This window comes from Colobus angolensis, unplaced genomic scaffold, assembly GCF_000951035.1.
Source record: "Colobus angolensis palliatus isolate OR3802 unplaced genomic scaffold, Cang.pa_1.0 Scaffold113, whole genome shotgun sequence".
Lineage (NCBI taxonomy): Eukaryota > Metazoa > Chordata > Mammalia > Primates > Cercopithecidae > Colobus > Colobus angolensis.
In genome coordinates, this window is record NW_012112364.1 from 6407383 (window position 1) to 6431238 (window position 23856).

Consider the following 23856-nt stretch of genomic DNA (forward strand, 5'->3'; position numbering starts at 1 on the left):
TTTATATAGTGAAAAGCAAGACGACTGGGAGAAATTACTTATATTACATAAAATAGAAAAAGGATCAATAGATTTAACTTTTCAGTCCAAAGACAGAAAAACACCCCAATTTTAACTGGGCAAAGGTAGTTTGCAAATGATGAAATATTAACTTAGAAAGGGTAAATGAAGGTGTGTCAAGAATGTGCATTAAAACAAATATATTTACTAATATCAAAGAAATCAATGATGGTTAGTGCTAAGTGTGGGAAGGGAGAAATGTACACTTGCATCTTGATGTTAAAGCACATATCAATATCAATAGAGTCACAATCATTCCCTTTGACACAGAATTTCCACTTCTGAGAATTTATAACAAGTAAATAACCAACAATATACAGAGATTTAGCCTCAAATATATTCATGTTTTGTAACACTTAAAAACTTGTAAAAACAACTTAATTGTTCAGCAATATCTGACTATTAAATGAATTATAGCACATCTACACCATGAAATATTACACAACTGTTACAAATATTGTTGTAAGTGCACATGAATATGTATTAACAAAAAAATATAGTCATGATGTCATGAAGTAATAAGGTTATTTACAAAAGAATAATAATAAGTATGGTCTCATATCTGTAAACGAAAAAAGTATATGCTTAAAGAACTTAGAAGTGCATGCATCCAAGTTTAAGAATGATTATATGTGGGTAGATTTGTTGATTGTATTTTCTGATTTTGCTTTAATGAACTCTTATGTTATTTTCAGTTTTTAGAATAAAACCTATTCACAGAGCTACAGAGTTTTCAAAGTATTTTTGCATGTTATTTTAGTTTTATTACTAATTTTTTACAATACAATATCCAGTACATAGATAGCGTCAAAACCAGTTTACATTTGAATAATCTGAAAGTTAAAGAGGTTTAGTGACTTGCTGAGTATCAGGTGAATGAATATATGATGTCAAAGCCAAGCACTGATTCCAGCTTTTACTATAAATCCAAGATCATCCCCCTGATATGAAACAGCATTTCTCACAGGGACTACTGCGAATTTCTCCTATATCTATGTAATGAGACTTTGTAATTTAAAAATAAAATGAAATGAAAACCTGCTTTATTTTGTTTGGAGTGGGGAGAAGGAAATGCTTGCTTTGCTTAATCTGTCTAATTTTGCTTCAGCCCTGGGCAGCTCCATTACAGAAAATGTATAGCTAATTTGCAGACACACAGTTTAATTCATTGGCAAATTCAGGGTAATTTGAAGAACTATCTGTATTTGCCTTCTTTGTTTCCAATCTTTGTTTAGACACCAACAGCTTACAACTATGGCGAGTTAACTTCCTCTATGGCAGTACTTCGTCTCCAGCATTGACACAAGCTGGCGAATGGTTATACAACTGGGCAAGAAAGAAGCAGAAGAAAAATCTCCTGAATATGTCTGCAGTTCAGACACAAGCCAGTTTAAGAATGTATTGTTTCATTATAGTGAGTACATGATAAAATGCCTTCAGGTCAGTGCAACAGGAAGTAATCTAGTGAGATTAGAAACAAATAAGAATAAAATCCCAATGAGCATAAAGAGGTCTTTAGTCAGCAAAACATGTTTGCTTTTGCTATCAATACCACTTGCTCACAGGCAAAATCTACAAAATTGGGAATCACACAATATATCCAGTAAAAATGAGAAATGTTCACTAGTGATGAGTTAAGTAGCATTCTGCATCCCTGTTTTTTTTTTTAAAAAAAAAAACTTTTGGCTGGGCGCGGTGGCTCAAGCCTGTAATCCCAGCACTTTGGGAGGCCGAGACGGGCGGATCACGAGGTCAGGAGATCGAGACCATCCTGGCTAACACGGTGAAACCCCGTCTCTACTAAAAATACAAAAAACTAGCTGGGCAAGGTGGCGGGCGCCTGTAGTCTCAGCTACTCGGGAGGCTGAGGCAGGAGAATGGCGTAAACCCGGGAGGCGGAGCTTGCAGTGAGCTGAGATCCGGCCACTGCACTCCAGCCCGGGGGGCGACAGAGCAAGACTCCGCCTCAAAAAAAAAAAAAAAAAAAAAAAACTTTTAATGGAATTAATTTCTTCTAAGAATACTTTTTACATTTTCAAGCTAGAAGAACATGTATTTCTGAATGGATGGAATTTTTTTTTCAAAATAATACTTGTCTAAGAATTCAACTGGAGTAAATGTGGTGTACCTTCCCACCCATACATTTTGATATCCTTCCATAGTTTCCCTTTTTCCTTCTTGCCTCAGCATAAGCCCTGTTTAACTAAAGAGATCCATCAATGGCTCCCTCCTTTCAAACTTCAAACTGACTTACTCATATGAAGCAACATTTTCAGCATCTTCAACTTCAAACTTGGAAAGTCGTTCTAACATACTTTAGCCACCAAAAAAAAAAAAAATGCAAAAATATATCATTAGATATTTGCTACACAAAATAGTGATGAAAAATATATTTGAATAACAAGAATCCCATGAATCTAAAGGATACAGTAAACATGACTTAGCTCACTGGAAGACCTAATATTTAAGAAAGAAAATTACAATCATTAACCAGAAACTCTTTCCTCATGGATATTCCCAACACTGACTTTGCATATTTTTGTCTTCTTTTCTATCTCTCTTTCTATATGTATGTATATAAAGATATATAAAAGAACATGTCTACAGATGTATAAATAATGTGTATAGACATATCTAAAAGACATTGTGGGTTTCATTCCAGACCACTGCAATAAAGCAAAAACTGCATTAAGCAATTCACACAAATGTTTTGGTTTCCCTGTGCATATGAAAGTTATGTTTACCCTACACTATAGCCTGTTAAGTTTGCATGGCATTGTGTTCAAAAACTTATGTACATACCTTAATTCAAAACTACGTTATTGGTTAAAAAATGCTAATGATAACCTGAGCCTTTAGCAAGTCATAGTCTTTCTGCTGGTGGAGGGCATTGTTGCCTCCATGTTGATGGCTGCTGACTGATCAGAGTGGTGGTTGCCAATGGTTGGGGTGGCTGAGGCAATTTCTTAAAATAGGACAACAATGAAGTTTGCTGTAGCAAATGACTCTTCCTTTCACAAGTGAGAGTTAAGTGGTGAAGCCATCAGGTCCTGGACTTTGTTGAAAGCCTTTTCATTACTGGTTCAATCTCATTACTTGTTTACGGTCTGTTCAGGTTTTCTATTTCTTCTTGGTTTAGTCTTGGTAGGTTGTATGGGTCAAGGATTTTGTCCATTTCCTGTAGGTTTTCAAATTTATTGTAGAGTTGTTCATAATAGTCTCTAATAATTATTTTTATTTCTGTCATATCTGTTATGAGGTCTCTTTTTTTGTTTCTGAATTTACTTGTGTCTTCTCTTTTTCTTAGTCTAGCTAACAGTTTGTTGATATTTTTTAACCTGCTTTTTGTTAACCTTTTGTAATTTTTGCCTCAAATTTGTTTATTTGTGTTTGGTCTTCATTATTTATTTCCTTTTAATAATTTGGGGTTTCGTTTGTTCTTACTATTCTAGTTTCTTGAGGTAGAATTGTTCAGTAGCTTATTTGAAAGTTTTCTAGTTTTTTTGATCCAGGCATTTATTGCTAAAAACATACTTCTTAATAACTGCTTTTGCTGTGTCCCCTAGTTTTGGTATGTTGTGTTTCTAGTTACATTTGTTTCAAGGAATTTTTAAATCTCATTCTTAATTTCTTTCTTCACTCATAGTAACTCAAGGGCATGTTGTTCAATTTCCATATGTCTGTATAGTTTTGAATGTTCCTCTTGTTATGAATGTCTACTTTTATTTCATTGGGGTAAGATAAGATACCTGATATAATTTCAATTCTTAAAAATTTGTTGAGATTTGTTTTGTAGCCTAACGTATGGTCTATCTTGGATAATGTTTCATGTGCTGATGAAAAGAATGTGTATTCTGCAGCTGTTAGGTGAGATGTTCTGTAAACGTTTGTTATGTCCATTTGGTCTATGGTGGAGTTTAAGTCTGATGTTTCTTTGTTGATTTTCTGTCTAAATGATTTGTCCAATGCTGAGCGTGAGATACTGAAGGGCCCAACTCTTACTGTAACTGGGTCTCCCTCCCTCCTTAGATCTAGATATTCACTTTATATGTCTAGGTGTTCTGGTGTTTGAGTGCATACATATTTACAATTACACACATATTACAATTATGTTATATTTCTTGTGGAATGGAACACTTTATTATTATATAATAATCTTGTTTGTCACTTTCTATGGTTTTTAACTTGAAGTCTGTTTTGTCTGATACAAGCATAGCTATTTCTGCTCACTTTTGGCTTCCATTTGCATGGAATATCTTTTTCCTTCCCTTCATTTTCAGTCTATGTGTTTCTTTACAGGTAAGGTGAGTTTATTTTAGATAAAATATAGTTGGGTCTTATTTTTTAATCCACTCAGCAAGTCTATATCCTTCATGGTATATTTAATCTATTGACATTCAAAGTTATTATTGGTAGGTGAGGAGTTACTTCCAACATTTTATCATTTTCTGATTGTTTTGTATATGTTTTCTTCCTTTCTTCCTCTGTTTACTTTTGAAGTTGGGTAGTTTTCTGTAGTGATAAGGTTTCATTCCTTTCTCTTTCCCCTTTATGTATTGACTCTAACAGTGACTTAAAGTTTTGCATGTTTTTATGATACTGGTTATCATCTTTTTACTTCCAGATGTAAGGCTCCCTTAGGCATTTCTTGTAAGGCTGGTCTAGTAGTGATGAATTATCTTTGTTTTTGTTTATCTATGACAGATTTTATGTCTTCTTCATTTGTAAAGGATAGCTGTGCTGGGTATAATATTATTGGCTGAAAGATTTTTTTCTTTCAGAACTTCAAATATATCATCCCATTCTCTTCTAGCCTAAGGTTTCTGCTGAGAAATCAGCTGTTAAGTCTAATGGGGATTCCATTGTAAGTGTCTTACTTCTCTCTTGCTATTTTAAAAAATCTTTGTCTTTGATTTTTCACAATTTGATTATAATGTCTGGGTTGAATGTATTTGGGGTTCTTTGATCTTCCTGAAACTAGATGTCTAGCTCTCTTTCAAGAGTTAGGAATTTTTATGATCTTATTTTATTAAATATGCTTTCCTCACATTTTCTCTTCACTTTTCCTTCGGGAATGCCCATAATATGAATATTTGATCAAATTAATGGTGTCCCATAAATTCTGTAGGCTTTTCTCATTCTTTTTTATTCTTTTTTGCCTGCCTGTGTTATTTCAAAGGACTTGTCTTCAAGTTCAGAAATCATTTGTTCTGCTTGTTCTTGTCTGTAAAGCCATTGATTGTATTTTTTCATTTCATCCCTTGAACTGTTTAGCTCTTAGGGCTTCTGTTGGTTCTTTTTATGATATCTGTATCTTTACTGAATTTCTCTTTCAAATCCTGTTTTCCTGATTTCATTGACTGGTCTATCTGTATTACCTTATATCTCACTAAGTTTCCTTAAGATTATTCTTTTTTCTGTCATTTCATATATTTATGATTGGGGTCTATTACTGGATAATTATTATTTCCCTTTGTAGGTGACATGTTTGCTTGCATTTCATGGTTGGTGTGTTTCTATGTTGATTTCTATGCATGTGGTGAAAAAGTCACCTTTTCCAATTTTATGGAGTAGCTTTACTTGTATGAATTTATTTGTATGAATGGGTCTTGGATGTCAGTTCATTGGGGTATATTGGCCTTGGTTCTACATGGATGCCATAAGTGTAGTCTCCATGTAGTTTATTCAGCTGTGATCCACACTAGTAACATTTGCAAGTTACTCAGCGGCCTAGGCTAAGGAAGTTTGTGGTGATGGTGGTGCAGCTTTGCCAAGGGTGGGCTCACTGGGCTGTTTCTCGGGGTAGGGGTGTGTGCAGGCATACAGTGGATCAGAAAACTTGGAGTATGGCTTTATGTGGCTGGCCATGGTGCTGTCACTCTAGCCAGGAGCATGGGGATGCAGTTGCTCAACCAGGACATGCCAGCCAGATGTGCCTTGCAGGACACTTTCTCAGGCCCAGGATGCAGGCACACAGCTGTCTGCCTGGCCTGAAAGCATGCACTCCTGGAGTGGCCTGAAGGGCTGTTTCTCATACCTGGTATGTGGGTACACACCTGCTCATCTGGCCTGGGGCCAGTCTGCTGGGGGAAACGCATAGGCCAAATATATAGCTGCACGGCTGCTAAGCTGGACTGAAGGTATCTTTGCCAGGACTGCCCAAGAGGGGGTGTTTCTCCGGCCTGGGATACAGTCAAATGACTTCTCAACTGTCCTGGATGTGTATCTGCTGGGGGTAGTCCACAGGGCTATTCTAGCTCAGGATGTGGGCACACTGCTGCTCAGGTGGCCTGGGTGGTGCCTGCCAGGGGAAGCCCAGGGGAATGCTTCTATGACCCACGATGTTCCTCAACCTGGGACATAGGTATGTGGCTGCTTAGGTGGCCTGAGGGTATGCTGGCCAGAGTAAGCTCCCAGGGTTGTTTCTCGGCCCTGAGACTTGGACATGCACAGCTGCTTGTCTCTCAGGTCTGAGACATGGGTGCAAGGCCCACTCAGTGGTGTGCCTGCTGGGGGCAGCCTGTGGGACTGTTGTTCAGGCCCTTATTAAAGGCAGAGGGCTCCTGGGCAGGCCAGGAGCATGTCTGTGGTAGATGGGGCCTGCAGGGCTGTTTCTCAGGTCCTGAGCATGGGCTCATAGTCACTCTGTTGACCTGGGGGTGCATCAGCTGCTCAGAGGCTTAGGGGCCTCTCCCACTTGGGAGAGGGCAGGTAGTGGTTTGGCTGGCTTAAGAGTGAGTTTACCCTGGATGGGACTGTAGATTAATCCTCTGTCTGGAAGTGTGGTGGTGGGGCTCGATTTCCCTGCTCTGCAGTACTTGAGTTACAGCCAATCCTGGGACCAACCTCCACACAGCTGGGATTGTGGCTTTAACCCACCCATGTGGGCCTGGGGTACTGAAGACAAAGCTCCAGTGCTGGAGAGGCACAGCGGCTCCTGGCCCCCAGAGGAGGGCACACTCAAGAGATGACTCTGGTCTCAAGGTGGTGCTGTGTTGCTGCAGCTTAGGTCTCTGGGGGTGGGAAGTCTTCACCTTGCACTCCTAGTCCAGGAGGACATGCAGTTGCGTAAATTCTTGGCAGTACTCCACATTGGCCTCAGGGCTTGCAAAGCCTGTGAGATTCTCCTGTTGTAAAGACTCTGTGTTTGTGATGGCAGTGGGGCTGGTGGGGATCTTCTGCTTACCTTCACCCTGCAATGGGAAGTCCCTCCTCTCTCTGGGCCAATTCAATCCAGATGGGGGAGAACGGGCTGCAGAGGCTGAGTGTTTCCAGTCACCACGGGTGTGTCTTCACTCCTTTGCTGCACGCTAGGACTATCCCTCTGATACTCTGATCAAATCTTAGATGTGTATTTCTTGCCTCGGTTCTTTCTTGTAGGGGAGACAAGCACCAGGCATCTCTAGTCACCCATCTTGCTTGATTTAGCATAATTCATAAGGGCCCTAGGATTTTCAGAATAGTCAATGATTGTTGGCTTCAACTTAAAGCCACCAGCTTCATTAGCCACTAACAAGAGAACTGGCCTGTGCTTTGAAGCTTTGAAACCATGCGTTGACTTCTCCTCTCTAAATACAAAAGTCCTAGATGGCATCTTCTTCCAATAAAAGGCCATCTTGTCTACATTGAAAATCTGTTGGTTAGTGTGGCCACCTTCATCAATTATCTCAGCTAGATCTTCTGGATAACTTGCTGCTGCTTCTGCATTGGCACTTGCTGTTTACCTTGTACTTTTATGTTAAGGAGATGGCTTATTTCCTTAAACCTCATGAACCAACCTTTTAGCTTCAAGCTTTTCTTCTGCAGCTTCCTTACCTCTCCCAGCCTTCATTGAATCAAAGAGAGTGAGGGCCTTGTCCTGGATTAGGCTTTGGCTTAAGGGAATGCTGTGGCTGGTTTGATCTTTTATCTAGACCACTAAAACATTCTCCACATTAGCTATCAGGCTGTTTTGCTTTCTCATCATTTGTATGTTCACTGGAGTAGCAGTCTTAATTTTCTTCAAGAAGTTTTTGTTTTACATTCACACCTTGGCTAAACTAGTGCAAGTCTAGCCTTCCTCACAATCATTTCTAGCTTTTGGTTTAAAGTGAGAGACATGTGACTCTTCCTTTCACTAGGACACTTAGAGACCATCACAGGCTTACTAAATGGCCTACTTTCAATATTGTTGTGTCTCGGGGAATAGGGAGGCCCACGGAGGAGGAGAGAGATGGGGGAATGGCTAGTCAGTGGAGCAGTCAGAATCAACATGGCATTGATTAGGCTGGTCGTCTTAATATGGGCGTGGTTCGTGTTGCCCCAAAACAATTACAATAGTAACATCAAAGATCACTGATCACAGATCACCATAACAGATATGATAATAAAAAGTTTGGAATATTGCAAGAATTATTAAAATGTGACAGAGACACAAAGTGAGAACATGCTGTTGGAAAAAGAAAACCAGGAGACTTGCTTAATGCAGGGTTGCTACAAACCTTCAGTTTATAAAAAAGTAATATCTGAGGGGCAATAAAGTAAAGCACAATAAAACAAGATATATCTGCATACACACACATATATGTATATATAAACTATATATGTATACATATACATATATAGGCTAAAGGATATATACATATGTTTTCATATATACATACATGCTTATATATATAAAAGGATATATGACTACTGATGTTATTAATTTGGATCAGTGCTAAAGAATATGTCTATATATAGATATGTATACACACATTTAAATATGCAAATATATAGACATATGTATAGAGACGTGTATCTACATACAAATACATATTTATATACCTATATATACTACATATATAGCTAAAAGATATATCTGTATATATATACACACACACACATATATACATGTGTGTTATGTGTGTGTAGATAGATCCTTTAGAAGTGACCCAAATTAATAACCTCAGTAGTTTTCAATGACACCACCATTGAAAGGCGACTTATATCAAAGATATATCAAAGTAGTGAAAGACTAATGATGTCGTTTTATCCAGGCCAGTGCTAAGGATTAAAAATCTACAGGTCAGGTCAAGCGACTTCAGAGACATACTTTTCTGGTTGAATTTATGTACTATTGCTCTACATTTATAAACTGGTTGAAGTCTGAAAGTGTATATGTCAGTGATTTGGAGTCTACTATTAATACATCATTTTTTCCTAGAAGAAAACCTAACATTATGTAAAGGTGCTCTTGGGCCTTAACAAACAGTCTAAAGAATCCCAGTTTAAGTGCAGTTCTTTATCACTTCATTTGTGAGTGAATTTCACCAATCTCAACACATCCCTCTCTTCTTTCTCTCCATATTTTGAAATCTCACCCATCATTGATGACTATACCACACGTTACTCTTTTTAATTCAATGGGGTAGTAGCTAAAGGATTAAAAACGCACATAGCAAGACTCCACATGTTATCCTAGACTTAATTTTCTGATACAAATTAGCAAAAATTATTCTACAATCTATAATCTAGTTACCCTGAAAAATTGACATTAATCAGTCATTTATTTGAAACCTGGTATTTAATTTTTCTCTGGAAATGAAATTTTAGATGTTTGTAATGAAATTTTTTGGCCTGTGAAAAAAACTTAATGAATCAAGTTTATATACATTTCTCTACTCCTAAACGTAATCCCCAAGTTACTGTTTCTGGCAAAATTTACATAAATTCAACTTCAGTTTGTAAATACCCACTTTGCTTGCCCTTGTAATTTTCTGCCTTCTCACGTTCAAACACCACCAGTAACTCTTCGCCAATCATGGATGTCTTTCCTGCCCCTCAGATAGGGCTCAAAGTAACTACAGACCCAAGGCAGGGCCTCCGCACGACCTGACGGTGCGTTTACCTTCGGGGCAGCAGCCTCATGTGCTGACAGACAGAGAGGCCGGGGTCTGTTAGCTTTGCTCTTTTCTGCTGAGAGCTCCTCAGCTCCCTGCTCACTCTTACCTCCTCCTTGCTCCAAATAGGACTGTTGCCTCTTTTGGCTCACTCTAGTAGAGTGTCATACAACACACACATTCTCATATTTTCCTAAGGTTTCAGGGTGCTGCTAAATAAGGGTGACCAATGGAATAGGAATAAGAAGCATTCCTCTTAAGACCTATTCCTCTTTTATCTAACTAGATCGAAGAAAGAAAGGTAGCTACAGATACTACAGTAATAAGACTTTAGAAAACAGTGTCTAAAATATTCTGTATTGTCATGGGTGCTCCAATGAACTTCCCAAATCTGAATCTCTCTTTTCTACATGTATGCTTTTGTGTGTGTCTATGTATTTACATATATATGTTTACATCTAGTTTTTATTTGCTTAAGCCTCAAATTTTGTTGAAAGTCCCTTCATGTGTTACTGTTGTCATTTCACTGAAGGCAGTGGCAGTGCTGATGGAGCAAAAAGGTACATGGTCACAGAGTGAATTTCTCTTTTTTGACACTATTAGCAAATACATTTTTTGTACCAAAAGGAGTAGATTTTCCATAAATATGAAATACGTACATATATAAGTGAGGGTATGCAAATCCCACCACATAAGCCCAGTAAGTAAAGTCCAACAATTAACAAAGACTCATTTATCAATGGTCAATCAATCAGAGATTAATTAAACTATATATAAATTAAACCTATGTACATATTAGAAATACATTTTAGCCAGGCACAGTGGCTCATGACTGTAATCCCAGCACTTTGGGAGGCTGAGGCGGGCGGATCACGAAGTCAGGAGTTCAAGACCAGCCTGGCCAATATAGTGAAACCCTGCCCCTATGAAAAATGCAAAAAATTAGTTGGGCATGGTGGCACGTGACTGCCGTCCCAGCTACTCAGGAGGCTGAGGCAGGAGGATCGCTTGAACCTGGGAAGTGGAGGTTAATGAACTGAGATCGCAACACTGTGCTCCAGCTTGTACAGCAGTGAGACTTCGTCTCAAAAAATAATAATAATAATAGAAATGCATTTTAATTTGTCCATGCCTCCAATGTCCTATAAAATAAGGACGTTTAATAAATCTTTTTAAGATTTATTGGCTTAAAAATCAATACTACATACAAAACTCACATACTATTGCTTCATGAGCAACTACAGAGTTCTCACCTAGATGTTTCCTTAATCAGTCACTGATTAAACACAATCCTTTTATTCCTTCTGTAAAATCTCATTCATTTTGCAAATTTTCTTGAGCATTACACTATAATTAACTTGAATCAGGTTTTCCATATTATTTACACCATTATGATTTATTTCCAGGAGAGGTTTTCACAGGACTGGGAAAACCCTCCATCACTTCCTTCCTTTCATTGATCATCCTAGTCTTTCCTGCCCGTGAGACACAGTGACATCCCCACGCACCTAAGGAAAGCAGCATCCGACAAGATGGTGGGTTTGGGTTGGGTCTGGGCACCAACCTCACATGTGGACAGAGCTCTCGAGGGGGTGGGCCAAGTCCACATTCCATTAGTTCCATTCTTTTTTTCCCAGGGTTTCACTCCTCCTTATTGGCCACTAGCTCCTCCACGTTGCAAATAGGATTCTCTCCTTTCTTGGCACACTATGGTAGGGTCTCAAACTCAGGAAACCCAAATCCCTTAAAAAATTGCCTACCAGAAAGTGAGGGTGACAAATACACTAACAGGAAGAAGCAGTTCTCCTATGAATGACTTCCTTATACAACTCCATCAAAAAAGGATGCAAAGTTACCTACAAATGCTACAATGAGAAGAATTGGAAACCCTGTTAAAAACACTCTGTATGGCCATGCAGGCTCCTGAGAGTAAATTCCACAAATGTCTGTCTGTCTCCGTGTTTTGTGTTTTCACTGTGGGCGTGGGTTTGTTTGTGTAAATGTGTTGACAGAAGTGTGTATGGATGGAGATAGATGGATCTATTTGTGTATGTGCTTGTGTGTGTGTATAGCTCTATGCACACTTACGCATACATGTGTCTTTATGGATTTATAACTCACCTTTTACTGATAGGTGACAACAGGGCTGCTCCTTTACATTCACTGCTGTGTGGGCTAGAGGATGATTAAAGAATACAGTCAGCTAGGAGACATGATTCTAAATTCACTTTTTTGGAAAAATTAGCTTTTATTACTCTAGACAGAAACCAATTAATTTCTGTCAGGAAATCTGAGTCCCATAAAAAAACTGCTTACTAGGAACTAAGGGTGACAAATACACTAACAGGAGGAAGCAACTCTCCTACGACCTGCTCCTCTTTATACAACTCCACCAAAGAAGGATGCAAAGTTACTAACAAATGCTACAATGAGAAGAACTGAAAACTCTCCTAAAAAAAAAAAAAAAAGATCTATATGGCCATGCAGGCTCCTGAGAGTAAATTCCACAAATGTCCCTCTTTTTCCTTTCTCCTTGTTCTAGGTTTCCATCATGTGCATGGATTAATTTGCGTACGCATGTGGAAGAGAAGTGTGTGTGGATGGATGGATGGATGGATGGATGGATGGATGGATGGATTTGCGCATATGCCTGTGTGTGTTTAGTTCTGTGCACTCTTATGCTGATGGGAGTCTTTATTTAACTATTTATTACTCACGTTTCATTCGTAAGTGTCTCCTCGGTTGCTCCTTTAAATTCATTTGTCTGTGGACAAGCAGATGATAAAAGAATACAGTCAGATAGGAGACATAATTCTGAATTTATATTTTGGAAAAATTACCTATCATTACTCTAGACAGAAACCAATTAATTTCTGACTATTCATTTGTATAGCACTGTTGGAATACAGAATGTCTTTTTTCTTTATTAGAAATGAGGATTTATATGACGACAACCAAAATCATAAGCTGGGGAAAATAGTAATGCTTCTCAGTTTAAGTAAACCTCTTTATTATGACCTCAGTCCCAATGTGTGACACACTTTGTGGTGAGAGTAATTTCAAACTCAACTCCAGTTTGTAGGTAGTCAGCCCTCTTAGTCCATTCAATGTTCTGCTTCAAAGGCCCTCCATTACCTCCTTACCTTCACCCAGCATGGTGGTTTCTCCTGCCCCACAAAAAGGGTCAGGTAACTAGAGGACTGACACAAAAGCACAATCCAATAGGACAGTGATTTGAGGTTTGGAGCTCCAGGCTCTGTGGTGGCAGAGTTCTGGAGGGTGGAGAACACCTCCAAGGCTCTTAGCTCTGTTGCTTTCTGCTGAGGGGTTCACAGTTCCCTGAGCACTCCTACCTCCTCCTCACTCCAAACAGGATTCTCTCTTCCCTCGGCCCACTCTGCATTGTCTCATACACAGAAAATCGGAGTTTCCAAGGCATTTGACTACTACTAACAAAAGGTGAAAAGACAGTAACAGACAGAAGCCTCTCTCTATAGTCTGTTTCTTTTTTTCTAAACACCTGTAAAAATGTGGAAGTTATGTATACGTGATACAGTGAGATGATCAAGAAACTGTGTCAAAGACACTCTGTATTATCGTGAACACTTCTGAGAGTGAATCACACCAATCTAGGTCTCTTTCTCTGTTACCGTTTTGTGCATGTGTGTGTGTGTACACCATTTTTTTCCTTCTTTTTTTGTTTTGCGACAAAGTTTTTCTCCTGCTGCCCAGAGTGGAATGCAGTGGCATGGTCTCAGCTCACTGCAACCTGCACCTCCCCAGGTTCAAGTGATTCTCCTGCCTCAGACTCCCGAGCAGCTGGGATTAGAGGCACCTGCCACCACAGCTGGCTAGTTGTTGTAATTTTAGTAGAGACAGGGTTTCACTATGTTTGCCAGCCTGGTCTTAAACTCCTCACCGCAGGGTATCTGCCTGCCTCGGCCTCCCAGTGCTCATCCACTTCTCCCTTGGTCCACACTACTAGTACAGTCTCATTCTCACAGAAAGGAAATGTGACAAACACTAACATAAAGAGCCTCCCTCTATGAGTTCCTCCCCATTTTCCTACCTCCATCCAAAAAACAAAAGAATATTCCATACAAAGCTCATTCTGAGAGGACTCTAGAAATAGTTTCCAGGGAACTCCTTGTTCCCATGGATGCTTGTGACAGCCAATAGCCCAACTCAATCTCTCTTGTGTGTATGAATGCATGTATGTATGTGTTTGTATATGCATAGATACATGTATAACTGTATTCCTTTATATCACATGTTGCACTGGCCAGCCTACTAGAAGATACTCTCAATTCACACACAGGGCAGTGCCAAAGAACTTAAAATGTACATACTAAGACAACATGTAACTTCCTAGATGTAACATTTTCAGTTCATAATAGTTTCAATTGCTTTTGTTTTGTTTTTTCTTTTTGTTTGTTGTTGTTTTGTGGTTGTTTTTTGAGACAGAGTCTCGCTCTGTCACCCAAACTGGAGTGCAGTACCACGATCTCGGCTCGCTGCAACCTCTGCCTCCCAGGCTCAAGCAATTCTCCTGCCTCAGCCTCCCGAGCAGCAGGGAATACAGGCACTCACCACCACGCCTGGCTAATGCTGCATTTTTAGTAGAGATGGTGTTTCACCACGTTGGCCAGGCTGGCCTTGAAATCCTGATCTCGTTATCCACCCGCCCTGGCCTCCCAAAGTGCTGGGAGTACAGGCATGAGCCACCGCACCCGACCTTCCAATTACTTTTCAACCTGTAAACTGCCTTACCCTTACAGAAGTCATGTGTGTATTTGGTTGTTTAGAATCTGCCATGCCATTTACCCTATACATCATACTTTATACGATTGCAGCACATACTTTACACCTATCTAAGACTCACTGACTCAAGAGTTCACCAAAACCCTCTACCACTGGAGCTGGCCAATGCACGACAGTCTTTTGTGGGTGAATTTCTTTTGAATTCAACTCCACTCTGTAGGCATTCCTCCCTCTAATCCCATCTATGGCCCACTTCCTGGATCTCTCCGTCACCTCTTTCCTTTCACCCATCATGCTAGTCTTTCCTGTCCAGGAGACACAGGCAAGTAGCTGTGGGCCTAAGGAAGGGCTGCATCCAATGAGGTGCTGTGCTTGTGTTTTAGCACCAACCCCATGTGCGGACAGAGCTCTGGAGTGTGAGGGACAAGTCCATGTTCCGTTAGCTCCATTCTTTTCTGCCCAGGGCTTCACTGCTCCTTGTCGGCTGCCATCTCCTCCATGTTACAAATAGGATTTTCTCCTCCCTTCTGTCAATCTCACAGGCTCTCAAACTCAGGAAATCTGAGCCCTTTAAGAAGCTGCTTACTAGGAACTAAGGGTGACAAATACACTAACAGAAAGCAGCAGCTCTCCTGTGACCTGCTCCTTTCTATATGACTCCATCAGAAAAGGATACAACGTGACCTACAAAGGCTGTGATGAGAACAATTCGAAACCCTGTGAAAAACCACTCTCTATGGCCATGCAGGCTTCTCAGAATAAACTGCACAAGTGTCCCTCCATCTGGCTGCTTGTTCTATGTTTCCATTGTGTACATGGGTTGTTAGTGGATGTGTGATGAGAGAAGTGTGTATGGATGGACGCATGGATGGATGGATGGATATATTTGTTTACGTGCCTGTTGTGTGAATACTTCTATGCTCAGTTCTAATTAGATAAATAAAGACACACGTATGCATAGCTCACCTTTCATCGATACGTGCCTCCAGGTTCGTGCCTGATAATTCATTTGTGGGTGGACTGGAGGATGAAAAAAGAACACAGTCAGACAGGAGACACAATTCCAAATTCACTCTTCTGGAAAAACTCGCTTTCATGACTCTGCACATAAACCAGTTAAGTTCTTACTGTTCATGTTTATAGCGCTATTTGGTTCTGAAATGCCATTTTTTTGTTAGAAAGGAGGGTTTATAGATGGCAATGACATCTTAGGCTAGGGAAAATCATAATGCTTCCAGATTTAAATAAACCTCTTTGTTATGACCTCAGTCCCAGTGCCTGACAGCCTGTGTGGTGGCAGCTATTTCAAACTAAACTTTTGTGTGGAGTAGTCAGTCCTCTTATTCCAGTAAATGTGCTGCCTCGAAGGCCTCCATTACTTCTTTGCTTGATTGTCTCTCTTGGTCCACAAGTAGGGTAAAGTAACTGCAGGTCTGAGTCAAGGACACAATCCAATATGATGGTATTTGGAGTTGGGAGTATCACCCTGTATTGTGGCAGAGTTCTGCAGGGTCGAAAACATTTCTAGGGTTGTTAGCTTTTTTCTCTTCTCTGGAGGTCTTCACTACTCTCTGTCCCCTGCTATCCTTTTCTGTTTCCAAAGAGGATTCTCTGCTGTCTTCAGCCATTGTAACAAGGTCTCACATATAGGCAGTCTGAAAATTATTTTTGATTGTTACTCAGAGTATCAAACAGACTAGTAAGAAAAATCAATCTTCTTATGTGGTCATCTTTTATCTAAATTCATTCAAGAAGGCATAAAGGCACCTTCATTTCCTATAGTGAGATCATGTAGACACGTGCAACAGTTTTTTGTTTTTCCATTAATGCCCTTGAACCTTTCCTAATCTCAACCTGTATATTTCTCTGCAGTACCTGTGGGTGCATGCCTTGATTTAATATGAAAGCATATAGGTATATGTAAATGGTATATAATTGTTTCCTCCTATGCTCATATATCCTTATATCTATATTGATTGATTTTTGTCTCACAGTTCACCGATAGCTCCATTCCAGGGTACTGATTTGAATTTAGACTTGGCAGTGCTACAGAATTTACACATATATATATAGTCCAACACCAATATGACATCCTAGACTTCACTTTCAGGTTTGAATCACTCAGAAGTGATGTTTAGTTGCTACAATTGAATGAAGCACAAAGTACGCATTTCGTGGTTTACTTTAAATCAAATTCAGCTGCAGTTTCTATGTACAAATTCCTTTGACCTCATCTCATTTCCTCATACTAAAATCCCTTCATCAGTGCTTTGCTTCCACCATCACAGGTGTCTTCTCTGCTCTCACACAGGGTCAGGAAACTGCTCTGTACAATGTGATGATGGGTGTGGGCTTGTATTGTTAGCCTCACATGGTGGTAGAGCTCTGGGTGTGAGGAACCCTGCCAGGCCATTAGCTCTGTTGTTTTCCCCTCACGGCTCCACTGCTCCCTGCCCACTGCTACTTGCTGATTGCTCTGCATAGGATTTTCTTCCCTTGGCCCACTCTAGCATGTCTCATATACAGGAAATCTGACTTTCCCAAGTATGTGCCTGCTACTAAGGGTGACAAGACAATAACAGGAAGTTTCCCTTTTTTGACCTGTTCCTTTTTATCCAATTTAATCAAAAAGTTGGATAAGGGACCTGCAGGGCCTATAGTGAGGAGATTTATAAACAGTGTAAAAGACATTCTGTATGGCCTTGGATGACCCTGAGAGTAAAGCACCTCATCTTCATCTTTCTGTTGTTTCTCTCTTTTCTCTCTCTCCCTGTTTCTCTCTCTCCCTCTCCCTGTGTTTGTGTGTCTAGACAGACAGAAGTATGCATATGTATTTCTTTACATATTTGTGTATATATATTTTATCATTCACATTTCACTGGTGGTTTTATCCTAGATTATTGATGTCAATTCGTCTGTATGCAGGCTAAAGGAATATACGAGCAGATAGCTGGACATACATGTAATTCTAAACTTACTTTTTGGATCAAACAGCTACAGTTACTCTATAATGTACTATCTGGTTGATATTTAAATATTCATGTGTATTCACTAATTCGAACTAGATGTATCTTTTTTTTTTTTTGGCAGAGTCTCACTCTCACAGAGGCTGGAGTGTGGTGTGATCTTGGCTCACTGCAACCTCTGCCTCCCAGGTTCAAGCAATTCTCCTGCCTCAGCCTCCTGAGTAGATGGGATTACAGGCATGCACCACCATGCCTGTCTAATTTTTGTATTTTTAGTAGAGACGAGTTTCACCATATTGGTCAGGCTGGTCTAAAATTCCTGGCCTCAACTGATCTAGCTGTCTTGGCCTCCCAAAGTGCTGGGATTACAGATATGAGCGACCATGCCTCGCCAGTGGCATTTATTTCTAATGTAACTGCAGTCTGTAAGGAAACATGCCTCTTACCCCATCTAAATTTTTGATTCCTAAGTCCCTCTGTCACTTCCTTACTTTCACCCATCATGGCTGTCTTTCCTGCCCAGAAGATATGACCATGTAGTTGTAGGCCTGAGTCAGGAACTCCCTACAAAATATTGTGGGTTTGGGTTTGGTTTGGGGCACCAGCCTCACATGGTGGTAGAACTCTAGAGGGTGAGGAACCCATTAAGGTTTCATGAGCTCTGTTCTTTTTGATGAGTGCTTCACTGCTCCCGGTCACCTGTTACCTCCCCACTGCTCCACATAGGATTCTCTCTCCCTTTGGCCCACTCTAGCAGTAGTAGAGTCTCATAAATGGGAAACTTCAAAGGTTCCTGAGGGACTGAATACTAATAACTTAGAGTGACAAATATACTAAGAGGAAGAAGCATCCCTTTCATGACTTCTTCCTCTTTCATCCAATTTGGTCTGGAAAAAAAATAGAAAGTTATCTACAGATCCTACAGTGAGAAGATTTAGACACAGTGTCAAAGATACTCTGTATTTCCGAGGATATGCCTGACAGCGAATTTTACAAATACCAACTTCTCTTTCGTTGTTTTATGTTTCTGTGTGTGTATGTATGTGTGTACGTTGATAGAAGTACGTATTTATGTGTATATATGTATATATACACTTACATGTATATAAATCTTTGTTTTTAACTCACGTATCATGGGTGGCTCTATATAGGTTACTACTGTCAACTCAGTTGGCTGTGGGCTGAGGAATTACAAAAGCATATTATTCAGATACAAACATAATTTGGACTTACACTTTTGGTCAAATAGTTGCATTTACTCTAGACATGAGTCTACCTGCCAAGGAATGCCAAAGACTGCCAGCAACCAGCAAAAGCTAGCAAAGAGGTATCAAACAGAGTCTTCTTTATAGCCCTCATAAAAAGCCAACCCTACTGACAACCTCAGTTTCAGATTTCTAGTCTCTAGGACTATGAGCTGATTAATTTTTGTTTAAGCCACTTGGTTTGTGATACTTTGTCAAAGCGGCCCTAGAAACTGATACAGTCCAATCTGGCAGCGTCTCATACACAGGCAATCCAACAGGTTGCTAAAAGTTTTGGCTACTAGTCAACTCAGCTAGGGAGAAGAAGTAGACTTCTTGTGATCTATTTATCTTGTCTCCGACTAGACCCAAAAAGAAAAGGATGTTACCTACAGAAGCTGAAATTACCAGCACTTTAGAAACAGTGTCCAAGAAACTCGATATTTAACATTTGTTAGCTTACTTAAGACCTAACTTTTTAGAAAGAATTTTAGAATCAGTGTCCAGAATACTATTTTCCCATGAATAATTCTGAGACTGAGTTTCACAAACCTGAATTCCTCCCATCTCCAATATATATTATGACATCACCTTTCATTGTTGACTCCAGCACAGATTTCTGATGTCAGTTCATTGGGATCAGTGCAAAGGATTGAAAGGTAAGTAGTAAGAAACAACGTAAATTCATACACTACTTTTGTTTTGGTTCAAATTGGCTATCATCGCACTACAAATCAGTGTGTTGTCCCTAAAAATTCTCATGTAAATCTGTTCTTTGGCACCTGGTACTTCATTTTTTTCTAGAAAGAGGTCTTTATGTGTTGGTAATAAAAATTGTTTAGGACTCTCAAAAAAGTTTAATGAGTCAAGATTTAAATATAATTCCTTCTTACTGAACCTGGTCATCACGTGTGACAGCAAATTTAACTTAAATTTGCTTCAAATTCATGTTCCATTTGTAGGCACCCGCTGTTCTTTCCCATTGTGATTTCCTAATTCTCAAGTCCCTCCACCCCCTTCATGCTCTTCATGAGCCGCAGATCTCGTTGCTTCCCCTCAAATAGGATCAAGGGACTAAACCTGAGGCAGGGGCTCCATCCACTGTGATGATGGCTTTGAGTTTGGGGTACCAGCTCTGAAGGGTGAGGGACAGATACAGGGTCTCTTAGCTCCTTTCTTTCTGCTGAGGGCTCCTCTGCTGCCTGTCCAATGCTACCACCTTCTTTCTCCAAGTAGGATTCTCTCCTCTCTTGGATTGCTCTTGACAGAGTCTCATACACAGGCATTCTGATAGTTTCCTAAGGGTTTTGGCTACTAATTACTAAAGGTCACAAAGAATCTTTGAGTACCAGGTGTCCCTATTCTGACCTGATCTTATTTTTTCCACTCTGGTTCAAAAACAATGTTACTTAAAGATGCTTAAAGTCTCTTATAGAAAGCTGTTACTGCCATCAATGCTCCCCGTATTTTTCACCACTTAGATCAGTCAACTCACCCATTGTGGTCATAGCTGTCACAGCATACAGTAGGATCTGTTAATGAATCCATAACTCTACCAAAGAGTAAAAAGCACATACAAAAAATAAAGTCAGATATTCTGGAAGGCAGTCAGGATGTTAATCTCGACAGTATTTCAGGACATGAAAAATAAAATCAGAGGAATTTTGACAAGAACTAAAGAAACAATTTCAGGGTACAGTACTAGTACTTCTGAGAGAGTGCGTGTGTGTGTGTGTGTGTGTGTGTGTGTGTGTGTGAGAGAGACAGAGAGAGAGAGAGAGAGAGGACACAGAAAAAAGAAAGAAAATGTAAGAATAATGAATGTTTCAATATCAATGGCTAGTTCCTGCTCATCCTTGGTAGGAAATAAACAAGTAGGTTAAGTCAAGCACAGCCTAAATTATGTTTAAGACATTTTGTGAACTTAAAGTAGATTATATGTTTAGAATGATTTTGTTTTCTATTTGTCTGGATTCATTTTTTTTAAGTTACATGGCTATATTTTACAAAACCAAGACTTCCTAGCACCGAAATCCCTGGCTTGGCTAATTTAATCTCTCTACAACTTTATTTCCTCATCTGCAAGTTAAGACACATGCAAAATACACTCCACTCTGTCGGCTTCATAAAACCATGCTGAATATTCAGCATTTTGCAAATATTGGTTTTTAGACAACCTGCTCTCTATACATTATGCCATAAAAGTCAGTATGTGGCAATATAAACTGATACATACTTTAGTTTCAAATACACAAACATTCTCATCAAAGTAATATACTCCCCAGACTTAAGAATTAATGCTCTTTGCCATAATTTTCTAACTTTTCAAATGTTTAAATAAGTTTAAGAAATTGATTGCACAGATTTTTTTGCTGCTGATAAAAACTAGGATTCTCTAAGAGTGTGCTAAGGTTTCATTAGCAAAGTTTCAGGTGTTAATTGAGATGGGACCGCTGAAGCCCTTTTGGTGGCCATCTCTATGGAGTGGCTTCCCGAGCTGAACACCAGCTCTATTCCTTGAACAGAGCATTCACCATTAGGGCAACCAGCCCCTCCTGCAGGAAAGATTAAAGTGACCAGTATATGCATATTATTACACTGCCTAAAATGTCATATTTTTAAGGACATTAACAGGCATAGAATGAGGTTTGTTTTATTTTTTAAATGTTTTATATTTCTATTGTTTTTCTATCTAATTATTTTTCTATTTCTATTTCCATTTGCTGGGTCACAGACAGCAGCAAATTCCATAGCTTCGGGGTTATACTAGCTCATCTGCAGTAGGAGCAGAAATATCAAAGCTCTCAGTCTACCACCTTGTGCTCCAGAGACGTGGCCCAAGCAGATGTTTGGACATGAACCAGGGTAACCCAAGGCAGAGCTGGATTTCTGGGAGTTTTTCACTGTAAGCCCTGGACCTGCTTACCTGTAGGCCAGACTGCTTCCGGCACCACGGCCGCTCAGAAGAGGCTGGGGTCAGTTCAGCTGCTAGAATAACACAAGTCTCAGGTCTTGTGTCTTCGGTACAACATTCTCTAAGAGGGAGAAATTTAATCAAGATCCTGTTAGCAGTTTTCTCTCCTGTTGCCTTTCAGGATTATGGCTTTTCCTTTTTTCATTTTTTAGTTCCCAAAATCAAGCTCATTAAATCAAATCTTTACCCAATTCCTGGCAAGTAACAAGGTTATTGCTATTTGCCCCTATACCCACGGGTTGTCCCCCAGTACCCTGAGGATAAGGGGACTCTGTAAGGTCCCTGGGAGGGGAAAGGAATGTCAATTAGTGTTCCCGCCAGCTGGTATAAGCAAACTTTCCTGTCTATGGGCCCAGAGACCAGCACCTAGTTCCCCCACCAAAACTTTACATGATTTTAATTCTCCTGATGAGGATGAGAGGACAACATGAGCCAACAGAGAGGGCAGAGGATGGGGTGGGACTCCCTCGCTCAGAGACCCTCACCTCTAAGTCTTTACCTCATAGTGAGAATAAGTCAGTTCTGTAATAGGAACTCTGTGTCCATGGCAACCCCAAACAGAATCCTGGTGCTCTTGTGATTCTTGTAGAGTGGGGCATAGAACGAGTTTGGCCCAAGACTGCAGAGACTTAAAAACATGCTGTTCTGCCATAGATACAGATACTCATTAAAGACAAGGGAGAATGGCATGGGGTGGGGTAGAATGTACCAAAACCAAAGGCCACAGGATAATCACCTCAGAGCAGAGACTATCTCTCCAGTTAGTTTTTCTTTTGTATGTAATGGAGGGGAGTCTTCTTATTTACTCTGATGAAGAAGTTTACATCAAGTGTTCAGCTTCCTTTGTGGGTTAGAGAGAATAACCAGAGGGCTCAGTTATTCTCTCTGAATAACTATGTTTGTCTAGTGTTTTCTAGACAATATTAAATTTCACTGAAAGAGACAAGGTTGATAGGACTTGGCAGGATACTTCATTGACTCAAGCTTTCATTTTACAGGATTGTGAGAAAACAAAGAGTTGTACATTTAAAACATACTCATATTCTAGCTAGAAGAGAGGACTTTGAATGTTCTTACATCAAAGAAATGGTAAATGTTTAAGGCAATGGATATGCTAATTACCCTGATTTGATCATTATGCAAGGTAAAAGGTACTGAAACATCACACTGTACCTCATAAATACGCACAATTTATTATGTGTCAATTAAAATTTTGAGTATAAGAAAAAATAAGGCCAGGCACGGTGGCTCAAGCCTGCAATCCCAGCACTTTGGGAGGCTGAGACGGGCGGATCACGAGGTCAAGAGATCGAGACCATCCTGGCTAACACGGTGAAACCCCGTCTCTACTAAAAATACAAAAAACTAGCCGAGCGAGGTGGTGGCGCCTGTAGTCCCAGCTACTCGGGAGGCTGAGGCAGGAGAATGGCGTGAACCTGGGAGGCGGAGCTTGCAGTGAGCTGAGATCCGGCCACTGCACTCCAGCCCGGGCGACAGAGCAGGACTCCGTCTCAAAAAAAAAAAACAAAACAAAAAAAGAAAAAGAAAAAAAGAAAAAATAGGGGCCGGGCGCAGTGGCTCACACCTGTAATCCTAGCATTTTGGGAGGCTGGGGCGGGCGGATCACGAGGTCAGGAGATCGAGACCATCTTGGCTAACACGGTGAAACCTCGTCTCTACTAAAAATACAAAAATCTAGCTGGGCCTGGTGGCCGGCGCCTGTAGTCCCAGCTACTCGGGAGGCTGAGGCAGGAGAATGGTGTGAACCCAGGAGGTGGAGCTTGCAGTGAGCTGAGATCTGGCCACTGCACTCCAGCCTGGGCGACAGAGCGAGACTCCATCTCAAAAAAAAAAAAAAAAGAAAAGAAAAAATAAACTTCAATTGTAAGAAAACAACCCCACTTTTAAAAAAATGGGCAAAATATGTGAACAGATACTTCACTAATAAAGATTTGCAACTGGCAAATAAGCAAATGAAAAAATGGTCATCA

At 40.0% G+C, this 23856-nt stretch overlaps 1 protein-coding gene across 2 annotated transcripts in view; it reads right to left on the minus strand.

The window, feature by feature from the left end:
* Window positions 1-21928, minus strand: part of TPTE2 (transmembrane phosphoinositide 3-phosphatase and tensin homolog 2) — an 83813-nt gene extending 61885 nt beyond the window's left edge. Inside the window, exons 1-2 of one of the 2 annotated variants that reach the window (XM_011959002.1) lie at window positions 21818-21928; window positions 20387-20443 (exon numbers count right to left, since the gene is read on the minus strand). In XM_011959002.1, coding sequence (XP_011814392.1) covers window positions 20387-20439 — 53 coding nt within the window. In that variant the 5' untranslated portion in view covers window positions 20440-20443; window positions 21818-21928. Of the gene's footprint in view, window positions 1-2314; window positions 2375-12637; window positions 12693-20386; window positions 20444-21817 lie in introns of those variants that run through there. The other variant, XM_011958993.1, reaches the window with a different exon arrangement.
* Between the last annotated feature and the right edge of the window lie 1928 nt (window positions 21929-23856).